At 44.4% G+C, this 13468-nt stretch overlaps 1 protein-coding gene across 3 annotated transcripts in view; it reads right to left on the bottom strand.

Moving 5' to 3' along the window:
* Positions 1-581: 581 nt before the first annotated feature.
* The window catches only part of ACLY (ATP citrate lyase), a 50652-nt gene continuing 37765 nt past the window's right edge, over positions 582-13468 (bottom strand). For all 3 annotated transcript variants that reach the window (XM_044999770.1, XM_044999769.1, XM_044999772.1), the window contains 15 exons: positions 13006-13147; positions 10813-10981; positions 10072-10176; positions 9584-9780; positions 9311-9392; positions 8493-8603; positions 7718-7845; positions 7374-7467; positions 6505-6659; positions 4873-5023; positions 3657-3800; positions 3066-3179; positions 2219-2301; positions 1859-1935; positions 582-1465 (listed from right to left, as the gene is read on the bottom strand). In XM_044999770.1, coding sequence (XP_044855705.1) covers positions 1371-1465; positions 1859-1935; positions 2219-2301; positions 3066-3179; positions 3657-3800; positions 4873-5023; positions 6505-6659; positions 7374-7467; positions 7718-7845; positions 8493-8603; positions 9311-9392; positions 9584-9780; positions 10072-10176; positions 10813-10981; positions 13006-13147 — 1847 coding nt within the window. In that variant the 3' untranslated portion in view covers positions 582-1370. The remainder of the gene's footprint in view (positions 1466-1858; positions 1936-2218; positions 2302-3065; positions 3180-3656; positions 3801-4872; positions 5024-6504; positions 6660-7373; positions 7468-7717; positions 7846-8492; positions 8604-9310; positions 9393-9583; positions 9781-10071; positions 10177-10812; positions 10982-13005; positions 13148-13468) is intronic.

Here is a 13468-nt window from a genome sequence, read left to right as displayed (position 1 = left end):
AGGATATACTTTATTTATAGTGCAGGTGAGTGGAGAGTTTACTTTTGTCACCGTGATTCAGTCAACTACAGCTTGTCTTACTCTAAATGACTTAATAATCCCAATGTCTAAATGCAGTGTGATACAGCACCCCAACTTTCATGCAGTATTACTGGAGCATTTATACATATTAAGTCCCTTAATTAAGCAAACTGCAGAAAGGCATTAACGACTTTTTTCCCCTTACATCTTAACTCTTGCTGTAAGACCTTGCCCATTCCTGCCAAGTTTATCCAGGTACTTATATATTGCCCCCTTCGCCACAGTAGCTTATCTCATACACATGACAAAAAACTGCTATGATTTTGACCGTTTGCTACACATTAAGGCCTAAACTTTCAGAAGTGTCTACTGATTTGGGGTCCCCAATTGGAGACACTGAGGGCCTGATCTTCAGAAGGAAAAACCAAAGAAAGAGAGTAGACATTACAGATTGCAGGTTACTCAGTGTTTTAAAGTATTCTATTTCCCTGCATAAAGCAAGATTCAGAACAAACAAATCTCAAGGTGCCAGCACTGAGAAAATACAAAATCCAGCTAAAAATGATTAAAGTATTGTTTATTTAAGTTAGGTTATAATATAGAGACAAGTAGGATTATTATAGCAACTATAATTAAATGGCCCACTGAATATATATCTTGCATATGCAGATAACGTAGCAGGCCAGCGATTCCTGTAAGTAATGTGGTGGCTGTGTAAATATAGAAAATGCACTACAGGTAGTTTCACAGTTTTACCAAGAGTATATGTTACAACTTTACATTTTAAATTACTACACCAGAGTTTGAATGGTATTGGCTATATCAGCAGTGGTCCCACTACACAGGATATTATTGGGCTGTGGAGGTAAACACAGAGCAAACAAAGCTGAAAAACAACCTACAAGAGAACCCCAACCCATAGCTGATGGGGAACAATATTCTTCACGTTTTGGTTCCTCCTTTTGTCAGGAAGGTTACAACTTATTTTCAAGCTAACATGTCTAGTTCTTCAAGTCAAAAGCAGCTGTGTCCATGAGCAAAACACACTCCCCTCCCCCATCTTAAAATCTTGTCAGAACACACACAAAATAAAAACAAGTAGAAAAATTAAAAGAGGCGGGGGAGAAGAGACAAAGTTCAGCTGCTTCCAAGCATGAAATACAGCAGGTAGCGTATGGAATCTCACACTTTTGGTTTTATTTGCATCAGTTTCTATGCTTATAGAACAGCTGCTTTGCACAGTAGTTCTTGATTTCTATAAACCTACGGCCTTTACATTTAAGTCCCATGTGTAACGGTCTTCCATGCAGGCAACTTGCTTCTCTGATTTAAAGCAATGCTACTGGCTATCACATGGTCATGTGCTCTGGTAGAACATAGGAGATGTCATCCCACGGGTGACGGTACAGGCCTTGTTTCAGCCTCTTCTGATCCAGGTAGTGTCCTAAAATGAAAGTGATTTTTACATACAGCAATCCAAGTTTCCATTCCTCCCAGACTGACCTTGCCTTGAAACTTGTTAGGCCCCTTCCTGGCCCCACAAATGATCATTATATCCTGAAGCATGAGATCCAGTTACTCCTATTTTAGGGCATGACAACAAGCTCCAGGGGGACGTGAGAATCCTAACTATTATTCAAAAGCTACCCATCCAGTAGCTTTAAAAACCCAGCACTGAGAGCATCCCAGCAGATTCTCCTGGGCTGGGAGTGTGGCTGATGCACCACATGCAGTCAGGACTGGTGTGAAAAATGAAGGGGTTTTTAGGAGCTGTCTTTTGGTGGTGGTGATGGGAAACATCACAATAATAGGGCTTTTGGGTGCATGTGAAACTTACCAATGAACCCCATACTTCTGCCAAGCACGAAGATGCCATTGAGGGCTCCGATGTCAATATATTCATCTGCTTCTTCCCTACAATAAAAACCAAACAGTTCTTGGGCACAGGGTACTTGGTACAATGGCTCCCAGAGCAGCTCTAAACCACCTCCAATGCAAATTCAAGGCCCAGTTCTGGAAATCTTCCCCTCGCAGAAAGACCAGGCTTCTGCAGGGCGCCTTGCCTTGCAAATGTCAGATGAAATCCTGGCCCACATTGGATGGCAGTGGGAAAACTCGCATCACATTAATGGAATCAGGATTTTACCCTTCCTCCCCAAGTTCATACAGCAGCTAGAGAAGATACGTCAATGTTTACCGGGTGAAGGAGCCACAGTTCCTGAGCACATCAACAAAGGCGACTCCAATAAAGCCATCCACATTCAGGATAAGATTTGGTTTCTGAAGGAAGTGAAAAACGTTAACTGTTAATAACTCGCACTTATCCAGCAACTTTCATCACAAAGGGCCTTAGTATGCTTTAGAGCAGTGGTTCTCAAACCGGTGACCCCTTTCACGTAGCAAGCCTCTGAGTGTGACCCCCCCCCCCTTATATATTAAAAACACTTTTTAATATATTCAACACCATTATAAATGCTGGAGGCAAAGCAGGGTTTGGGGTAGAGGCTGACAGCTCGCGACCCCCCATGCAATAACCTTGTGATCCTGAGGGGCCCCGAGCTCCCGTTTGAGAACCCCCGCTTTAGAGGCTACATGCAATAAGGGACACCCAAACTTTGTAACACAGAGCTCTAGTCCTGCAATCTGCCGGAGAGCCACAGTCAATCTGAATGATGGGGACTCCCCCCTCACCATCTGCATGCGGCTCTACCCAGTTCAAGGTGGACTTCTGCCGGGACCCAGCATCTCTGCAGGCTACACCTCCTTATTACATGAGGAGCGCAGTCACAGGCTGCTCTGTAGAATGCTGTGGGCTATCATGGGCTGGCAGTCTGGCCTCTCCTGGTGTATAAAGCTCACTTCAGCCAGAGCATATCCTGTAGCAGTGCCTGGCTCCGAGCTGGTGCTGTGTCTCTCTGGCTTTTATTAGCACCCATGCATTACTCCCTCTCCAGTTAAAACACAGAAACAAAACTCCAACAATGACCCCAAAAGATTTTTGTCTTCCAGGTGCTGGAGAACAAAAATGCAGTGGGGTGTTTTACCTTGGAAGTTGTAATTTTTTCTACTTCAAGTGCATAGTCCAGTAGTGGGGTAGCAGGAAAATGCTGCTTCACGTAGTCCTTGAGAATTTGAACTCTCATGTCTGGGTTATTTATCTGCATGTTTAAGAACATATTATATTATTGGCAGTAACAGCCAGACACACATGTAAGAGTGCACATCTTACTGTACCTATCAACTCAAATGAGCTGTTTGTTTGAAGCCAAGGTAATTAAATTTTGTCCTTATAGCTTTTTTTCCCTTAAATGTACTCAATTTAGAAATTTAATCTATTTAGTTTTAAGTTTGTAAGGCCTGTGAATGGAGAAGACCAAATACTGAACTGTAAGAGATGAAAGATGTTAAGGGCTGTCAAAGTAATTGCTTAAACAATGCTGAACTACTCTCTCTACTGCTGACATATCACCCGAGTATCCAAAGACCAACTAACATGTGTGTGTCAGTGATTTATTTTAAGGATTAGTCCAGAAACCACTTCTAAAAGTTGCCATCCTTCCTCCACTTGCTTTTTCTTCTATTCATTTTCCTCTCCCATTGAAGAAAGCCCTACTAAAACAAGGTAAGTTACTTACTGATTTGACTCTGTGTCCAATGCCCATGATCAGTTTCCCTTCTTTCTTCATCTTGTTAACGAACTCCATAGGGATAATACCACTGTCAAAGGCCTTACTGAACATCTTAGCTGCAGCATCCAACGCACCACCAAATCGGTCTCCCTGTGCCCAACATACATAAGTTGAACTCCAGCAAAGATTTCTACAGTTGCATGTTACAATAGGTGCATGAACCAGATCCCCTCTCCCACAGCACCCTCCCTCCCTACAACAGGGACATTGTGAAAGCAGGATTAGACTATGCAGGAGTCCAAGATAAAGAGCCAGCTGGGATTCATTGGCCAATTGTAAACAACTAGAGATGTGACCTACCTCTAGGGACAAAAAGGCAAATAAGATTAAAAGGCCCATTTAATTCTTGGTCACTTCTGAGGCTATGTCTACACTACTGTGGGATCAACACTCCGGCGATAGATACACTCAGGGTCAATTTAGTGAGTCTAGCAAAGACCCGCTAAATCAATGGCACAGCGTTCTCCAGTTGACCCTGGTACTCCGCCAGGAACAAGAGGAGTAAGGTAAGTTGAGGGGAGTGTCTCCTGGTGACCCAGCACGATGTAGACACCGCAGTAAGTCAACCTAAGCTATATCGACTCCAACTACCTTATTCACATAGCTGGAGTTGCCTAACTTACATCGACTTACCACAGTAGTGTAGACATAGCCTGAGACTCCCAATAAAAAGGGGCCAGTTAGTGCTAATAGTGATGGTATTTTTTGTGATGTAGACAAAAAAACAAAAAACCAAAAACAAACAAAAAAAACCCCACAAAACAAATCTAGACCCAAACACATTTTACGTAAAGGAACATCAAACAGCGGTTACCTTATGATCACTACCCTTCTGGGGCTGGATTTAAACCAGCGATCCAGAGATGAAAGGGTCCAATTCACACAGATATTTTCCAGTGGCTCTTAACTTGATCCAGTTTCATTAATGTATTTCCCCAGCTACTCCTTAGTATTGGATTCAACATAAAGCCAACGTTTTAATCAATGACAGAGTAATTAGGGGAGGACAACTGACGAGACAGTAAGCGGGGCTCAGGCTTGTCTATGGCACAGGAGTCATGCCAAGTTCTGACTTGCTGCCAGGTCACTATTGCTACAGAGCGCAAGTAAAAATCAGATTGTACAGTAAGGAGAAAGAATGTCGCCGATGTTAAATGCTTACAATAGTGAGAAGGCCTGAGGTGAGACTAGAGACCAGGTCTTTCCCAGCTCTTGCACAGACAATGGTGTTGTGGGCTCCCGATACGGCAGGTCCGTGATCTGCTGTTACCATCAAACACATCTCAATGAAGTGACAGGCGTACTTTGGTAACCTGTGGGGTGGGGGAGGAGCAGAGAGAGAGAGAGAGAGAGATGGGTAACATTACCTAATAGGAAGAAATCAACATGGACAGACAATGCATCTCTATTTTATACCCAATATTAAGGCTCTCTCCCATCCACACACTAACACAAGGGGAGAGCTAGATAGGAGATGCAGGATCATACTTAATGTTGGGTCTCAGAGCCCAGAAAGTCTCCCTGAATTATCTGAGACTGCTAGGGGGGGAAAAAAAAAAAAAAGCTGGTTTTATACCTCTGCTTAGTGCACTCAATGCTTTGTACAGTGGTATATTTTCCACACAGTCTAATGGTTGCAGTGTTCTAGCCATCTGATCAGTGATTTAAACCCAAGGGGAGTGAATGAAACCGACTATGCAATTTCTTTTCCCCCTATGGATAGCTGTTTCGTTCTAGAATTGGCTCTCTGGGCTAAAGCCAAGATTTGAACCCAGGTTTCCACATCTGAAAGCCAAGTGTCACAGAGCCCAATCTTACAGGCTGATGGAGGCCACCTTGGACATCCACTCATACACACTAGCATTCACTCAGTGTTAGCTGGAGTTGTCTTGGGTGTATTGGAACGAAAGAGGAATTCTGTATAAGAATATTTTATTGTGACTATCTGTTAATGGATGGTGTTTGAGGGAATTACTGCAAGTGACATCTCCTGCACTGCACAGCAGGGACATGATTTTCAGAGGAGGTTGCAATAAATGTACCCAGAAAGACACGAAGAAATTCAGGTGTCTCGGGGCACCTGTCCATTTTTGTGGGCCCACCTGTTGTCCCCACCTTTGAAAATCTGGTCCCAAACTTGCATTTTCTACATCTTAACTGCAGATTATTTCCAGTTCGCATCCAGATTCCTGGCAACACCAAATCCCCTTAAATCTGGGATCATTCAGCAGGCACATTTAGTTGGCTCACCTGGTGGCCTAGTGGTTTCATTCCACATTGTTATGTGGGAAATTGAGTTCTTGTCCCGTTCTTAGTTCCTTGGCCACCTGGACTGACCAGAGGTGAGAGTATTGTGCAGGAAGTGTCCCCCCCACCTCCCATCAACTGGGGGGTCAGGGAAGGAGGGGGAGTATCTTTGCCATTCAGAAGGTTCCCTGCACATTGGTAACAAATTTTATAGGCTCTGCAGACAGCCCTGCCCAGTCTTTTTGTGCTGAAGGATGGAGGCCATAAAACGGGGCCAAGAGAGGGGTAACAGAACTAACGCAGAGGGATTTCCCAGTGCTCCACCATGTTTCTGGAATCCCCCCCTCCTCAAAGTCAAAGAAGTGTACGTGGTCTTCAAACTCGGATATATTCTCAGAGGGAGCAGATATTGGCAGGGTATTTCCTGTACAATAGTCTCTCCTTATTCATAAGGAAATACCAGAGTTATATCTGTGCCTAATCCCTATTAAACACAAGCTAAATTTGAAGCCAAAAGGAGTCAAGAGCATCCAGAAAGCAGCCTCACCTCCTCTGAAACCAGAGCAGGCCCAGGACCCCACCAATTCCCATCTCCTCTTTGAAGACCTCGGTGATAGGCATCCCAGCATAGATCAGCTCCTGGCCCCTCTCATCACAGATGCTGGTCATGAAAGAAGCTGGTTTCCGGATCAGACCCAGCTCCTGAAGGATGGAACAGAAAGATGAGACTGATCCAATCCAGTTTAGAAATAAGGGACACCCTCCCGCCCCCGCTCCACCAAACTGTTCTGCAGATGATTACATTGATTGCTCTTTACCCAACTCCAGTACCTGAATTAAGCCAAGAGGAATCGCTTTTCTCTAGTCCAATGCAGGGTAGCCTAACAGTGACTTGCCTACATTTTTTGGGGTCATCTGCTACCTGGTATAGAAGCTACACCCCCCAATACCCAGCTCTACAGGTAATATTATGGAGCCCATGATTTAAGATCTCTGCATTATCCCAGCATCAAGACATTGCTCCATCACACTGCATTTTGTTGGTATGATGTTGCCCCGCTAAAGTCATGAGAATCCTGGTCCCAGCATACATGCTGTTGGGAGTGAAACATCTAACACCAGATTGTCAGGTGACAAAGCCATTGGTGGCAAAATGTGGGATAACTACCTTGGCACCAATCAGTACCTATTGTAGAAGAGTCTGGGAGCCCTAATGGATAATTCCAGCAATGTATGTCAGAAGCTTTTGGTGCGTCTGCTTCACCGGATAAGTCCATGAACAGCATCGGATGGCATGAGAAACATAACACTATTATGGGAGGGAAGGTATCATCTAAAATCTCCCAAACAATCTGAAATCCCAGCAAACATCCCAGCCGGCTCTCAAGTAACTGGATGGCAAGATACACAACCTACCCTTGCCCAAGAATAGTCCATTGGTACAGTGGGGGGAGGCACTTCCTGGGCCGGTTCGATCACTCCTTTGGAAACGAGATCTTCATACACAGACCTAGGCAGAGGGGGAAACAAGAGACAGACATCAGCTCATTTTCAGTTCTCTAAGGGGACTCAAGTCAAGCAGTTCTGGTCCAAAATTCATATTACATATATATATATATTGAAAGACCTAGTATGAATAGAAGTGTTTTCACAAAGCAAGGTTATCACATCTCCCCTGCCAGTTTAGAGGTAGTACCCCAGTGGTTTCCTATCCCCTGCAAACACCACTATGTTCATGGTGCCCTGTTCCTACCACTTACTGAATTACATCTCCAAGCTCATCAAAACTCTGGGGAACAAATACTCCAGCTTCTTTCAGGGCCTGGTTCTTTGCAACAGCAGTTTCAGAAGCCTGGTTGGCACAAGCCCCTGCATGGCCAAACTGCACCTATTAATGATGAGAGAAAGTACCAAGAGATCCAGTCATTTAATTGCTGATAAAGTGAGAGAAAATAGAGTCAGATATTAGATTAGAAACCAGTGGACTAAAGTAACTCCACAAGCTTTAGGAAGGAAACCAGGTTGACTGGAGATGAAGAAGTGGTAATGCACATGGTCATACCAACTTTCTATTCAGCTTCATTACTTCAAGCACTGGCACAAAGACCCTGACCCTCACTTGTTAATGCTGCAAGGCACAAAGCACCATCTAATCTGGAAGCTATATTATTACAGCGTGGCTAATTACATTATTTTCCTCTACATCCCTGCCCCCAGAATTTTTACATGGAAGCTGCATCTTCCTCATTTCCCTTTCCTAAATTGATGTACAGCATTATATGCCATTAAACAGTTGCCACAGTCCAATTCAGGACATTCATGGCAATCCCTGTGTGTGCAGAATCCTTTGGGATCTTTCTGGATGAAATGTACTGCAGAAATATAGGACACTACTATCGTTTAGGATTTGTTAACTTATACATCCATACATGCCGACTGCTAATGATGACTGATGTCTGGAAAAGTTGGGTTCCCTGGGTGCAATGCAAGGAAGCAACCCCTCTTCCCAAGTGTGCATATTTTACACACACACACCTCTGAAGAGAACATGGTGGCACAGGTACCAATGCACCAGCAGACAACAGGCTTAGTGATGCGGCCCTCTTTAATACCCCTGCTGATCTTGTACTCTTCTGTGCCTCCAATCTGCAAAGAGAAACAAATAGTAGCTTGACTGGGTTCAAGCTTACGTATTTCTATAGAAGTCAGCTTTTAAAATCAGGGCAATATTTCTAAATGAATCCCCTTTTTTGCCACATCTCATACACAGAGAGCCACATGCTTGTAAAAACAAACAAACAAAAATATCAAGCCTCCCTTAATCTCCAGAAATAGTTTTGTTTTTTTTAAATGGAAAGGACTCTGTGGGCCTATTCTGGGCTGGATGTTCCTACTTCTGTGAAGCAGTATTTAAAAATAAAATAAAATAAAAAAAAAGGAACAGGAAAAGATTCACTTTTTTAGCAGGAAGAGACAACTGTTACTAAGATGAACAGCCCATCTGCAATCGTTATTGGACGTTCCTATAGCTCAGTGGTCCCCAACCTTTTCTGTCTGGCAGGTGCCAGACGATGAGCCACGGAGGACCGTAGTGGCAGACGAGCATCCACCGAAATGCCACCGACAAGTGGCAACATCAATAGGCATTTCGGCGGATGCTCGTGTGCCAGCCAGTACGCAGGCGCACTTAAGACACCTCAGCGGGCGCCATGGCACCCACGGGCACCGCGTTGGGGACACCTGCTATAGCTGATTCAACTGTCTCTCAACCAACACTGTAAGAACTTCTATTATAAAGAAACAAAAAGTTTCCAGAGAATATTTGGCCAGTGGAGCAGATGGGTTTAACTCACCTCCCCCAGCACCACAATCATTTTCACTCCCGGTGTGTCCTGATAGCGTAATACATGGTCCATGAAAGTTGATCCAGGATATCTGGGTGGAGTAGAGGGAAAGTGAAAGGAAGTTGAGCTTTTATTTATTTTAAATTTCATACAGAATGTTTCTGAGAAGAGGAAGGTTAATTTAAAACATTTCCACAACAACTTCTAGAAGACCCATGATGTTTTTGAGTCAGGCACTGGAAGAAACAAAGATATGGTCCGTGAAGAAAAACAGTTTCCTACCTGTCTCCACCAATAGCCACACCTTCATAGACCCCATCTGTGGCTCTGGAGATTATGTTGTTGAGCTCATTGGACATTCCTCCAGAGCGGGAAACATAGGCCACACTGCCAGGCCGGTAGAGTTTTGATGCCAGGATATTATCCAACATACCCCCCGTGTTGCCTATTTTAAAGCATCCAGGTTTGATCCCACCAACCTACAGGAAGAGAGAAGAAAGCGTCAGGCCCTTCACTAACACACATGGAAGCTGAGCACACGTCTGTAGAGCAGGCTGCTTCTCCCAGGATTTATATACATAGAAGGCAGCAATAGAATTTCTTGCTCCATAATGACCATAATGACTGGGAAAGACTCTGCGCTTTATAGTATATTACAAACAAGAATTTGAAATAGATTCTAATGTATATTTTTCCCCCGTAAGGAAAACTGATCTGAAAACAAGTATGAAGGAGTGTAGGGGCAGGAAGCATGATAGTGGATTTCTTACAGTCGCAGGCCCGATTATAGTAACCCCTTTCTTGTCAGCAGTCTTGATTAGTTTGCGTGTCAGTGCCTCTGGAATGCCTTCGGCAATGATGGCAATGGTGCGGATCTGCAACACAAGAGAGAAAACACTCACTCACTAACTTCCAGCAGTCAACAGCTTGACAAATTCTAGGGAAGGCAGCAGACAGAATTCTTTAAGGTAAGAACGTTCTATAAACACAACACTGGCCAGAGCAAGATCAAGTGTCTCTCAGAGGGCACAGCTTAGCTGTCTAGTTGTTAGTGCTGGGTACTATCTTGTGGAAGGGCCCAGTTTTGAGTCCCAGTCCCAGGAACAGCCTGGGATGATAGTGCTGTGAAGATGACACCAGTAGCATTGTTCAAGAGCTATCCCTGCCACTCTTCAATTAAAAACAAAAGTAGTAGTAGTGCTATTATGTCCTGAAGCGGGGAGTCCTGTCCAATCTAGTTCTCCTCACCAGGCAGATGGGAGCTGACTCCCTATTCCACAAGCCTCAAAAATCCATCAAGACATAGCTTCGTAATACAGCACTACGCAACAACAAGTTGTTCTACACCCTTGGTACCCCTTCTGCAGCTCACAGGCCACTTGTAGACTCAGCTGTGTTCTTCATGGACCCCAAAACACTCTGCCAACACTGTGGTTCTAAAATATTGTCTCCCTGGTATTATTACCCTGAGCATCCTCTACTGCTTGGACCTCGGCTGATTCCTCACTCACCTGTGGAAAGTTCATGGTCTCGATAGTACTGTCATAAGCAGACCGTAGAGATGCAAAGTTGATCAGCACATCTACCTCTGGGTGCTTCCTCATGGCATCAGACATGTTCTTGAAGACAGGGATCAGGATTTCCTTGTGGCCCCAATAGAATTTCTGCTTGTGATCACCACTATGAACACCAAGATGAGACAGACCTGATCATTCACACTGCTGCAAAGAGACATGGCTACACAGTGCTGCAGGCACAGGAATGCGTCAGCAAAACACAGTTCCCAGACACTGTCAGGTTGGCTTTTCAGATCTCAGGGGAGAGGTAAAGGTAGTAAGAGCCAATAGCAGGCAGGTGTGCAATATATAAAACAGAGAAGCTGGATTGATGGGACGGAGAGGGTAAAGGAAAGCAGGATCACCTAGCAATGATAAGCTCCACAGTGAAGTTAGCAAACAGGATCCCAATTCTGCCAGAAGCTGGATAGACAAAGCAAGGAAAAGAAACAATAAATAAGACATTTAGAAATGATGTGTTATGGCTATTTAACAAATACAAGTCAGAAGGACTAGGGAATTGGAAGAGAGCACATGGCACCGACATCCTCATGCCCGAGAAACACAGTGGCAGAGTGAGGGTCAGCTGAATTTCCTTTTCATGAAAGGGGGATTTTACCCAGACACATCAAGGAGATGCACCCTAGTAAAAGCTTCATTCATAGATGTCATTCTCTGAAGTCAAGAGAGATTGTGCAGCTGGAATCAGATTGCTGAACCGAGTGGTTCTGATCATGCTTGGGTGTTAAAGATCCTGAGCGTCCTGGCCAAATTCCACCTCTAGCCATTACATTTTGCCAACCTAAATTCCCCCTGCAGACTCAGTTAAGTACAGGATACATCTTCATTTCTGGTCTTAAACTTGGCAGCTGTTACGAGGAAGCAGCAATGTGGCAGCAAAGTCCCAAGTGGCTGCATTTCAGCAGAAAGTGAAGCTCTGCCTGCATTTAGAGTGTGTAAAGTGCTTCTCACCCAGAAGGGATTCCAGAGATGCAATCCTCATGATCAAAGTCTAAAACTAACGCTGTGGAGTGTTTGATTGACAAGGGGCGGAGGAGGAATTCACTGAAGGACAGTGATACTTAATCCTCATCTCTCAGATTCATAGAAGAGAAAAACAAAAAAACAAAAACAAAAAAACCCAGCAGCAAACAAGTAACAACCCTTAAGGGAGCCACTGTCTAAATTTCTCAGACAAACAGATCAACAGCCACTCTCTCATTCTCCTCCTTGCCACCCACCCTGTTCAGTGAAGAGTTTCCTTCACATCTCCCTCCCTCCCTCAGGGAGGGAGCCTCTCCTAGATGCAATTCCGTAGGATGACTCAGCAGCTTAGGCAGCATGTTGGCACCATGCACCAGAAAAGCCACATCCTACAGGGAGCCAGGCACATGCAGCGCAATTGACAGAGATTAAACAAACTCTGCAGGATTAAATATCATGATTACATCCAAAAGTCCCAATGAGGATTGGGACTCCATTGTGCCAGGTAGTGTACAAATATAGCTGGGAGAGTCTCTGGTCCAGAGAGTTTAAGCTATACAAGATGCAAAATGACCAAGGCAATGTCTGGCACTTTCAGTTCGACTGGTGAAGCAGGCTGAAGGATCCCAGGAAATTTTAAACAAATTGTGGATGCTGGATTCAACACTAAAGTCAAGGGATTAAAAAAGAAAAATAATAAATAAGGCACTAAGTGTTCATGATGTCAGGCTAAAGGAACTGCACTCTCCCTGCCCCAAAGAAAACTTAAAGGAGACAAATAGCCACACTCAAAGACAGGATCCTAGACTAGATGGACCAGTAGTCTCATATATAGTGTGGTAATTCCTACATTCCAGTGTTGTGTGGCCATTATACTTTTGGGAATTATTTGAAAGAGAGAGATGGGACCTGGCAAACATGAACCGTGGGGTTGTTCCAAGCTATTTCACAGAGACAGCGTATAGTCAGGAAGCAGTCGGGAGAACAGCTCAGCTGGCAGGTCGGAGTGTAGGAGAATGTATCATCATAGATATAGGATGGGATGGAGGTGGGCAGAGACTTGAGAAATAAAAGGGAGCTTGAAGGGGAGAAAGCCAGTGGACAGATCTGAGAAGGGAGATAAGGGAAGTCAGGAAAACTACCTGGTGGATACAGGACACTTACGTGAATGGATAAACCATGGCAGTGACCGAAGGCTCATCCCTGGAGCAGATATAATCAAAGTCCAGCATGCCCTGCACAGCTCGTGTCTGCATCCCCCAAACGATAGCTTTGGTGTGACAGCTGAACAGGGTTGTGGCTTTACCTATACGAGGAAAAAACACACCACCCCCCACTTATAAATCTGTGCCAAAAAGCTGTAATGCAGTACTTTATACATTCAGTGATTTCCCCCACTCCAAACCCACTGGCTGCATTGCAGGAAGTAGCAGACACCTCATCCAAGAGAAAGATGAAACTGCAGCTGAAGCAGCCTTTCCAAGAGTTTTCAATATAATAGCCACACATCAGTTTCACAAACAGGGGAGGAGGGAAAACTGCTTCCTTCTCCCATCCCCCCGAATATACCAGCCTTCCCCCCAAACTGGATGTATAGATTTATTCTACGGAGCTGAAGAGAGCTCAA

This window comes from Mauremys mutica, chromosome 25 (assembly GCF_020497125.1).
Source record: "Mauremys mutica isolate MM-2020 ecotype Southern chromosome 25, ASM2049712v1, whole genome shotgun sequence".
Lineage (NCBI taxonomy): Eukaryota > Metazoa > Chordata > Testudines > Geoemydidae > Mauremys > Mauremys mutica.
Note: the sequence above shows the minus strand (reverse complement) of the source record. Positions and strands in the feature narration are given on the sequence as shown.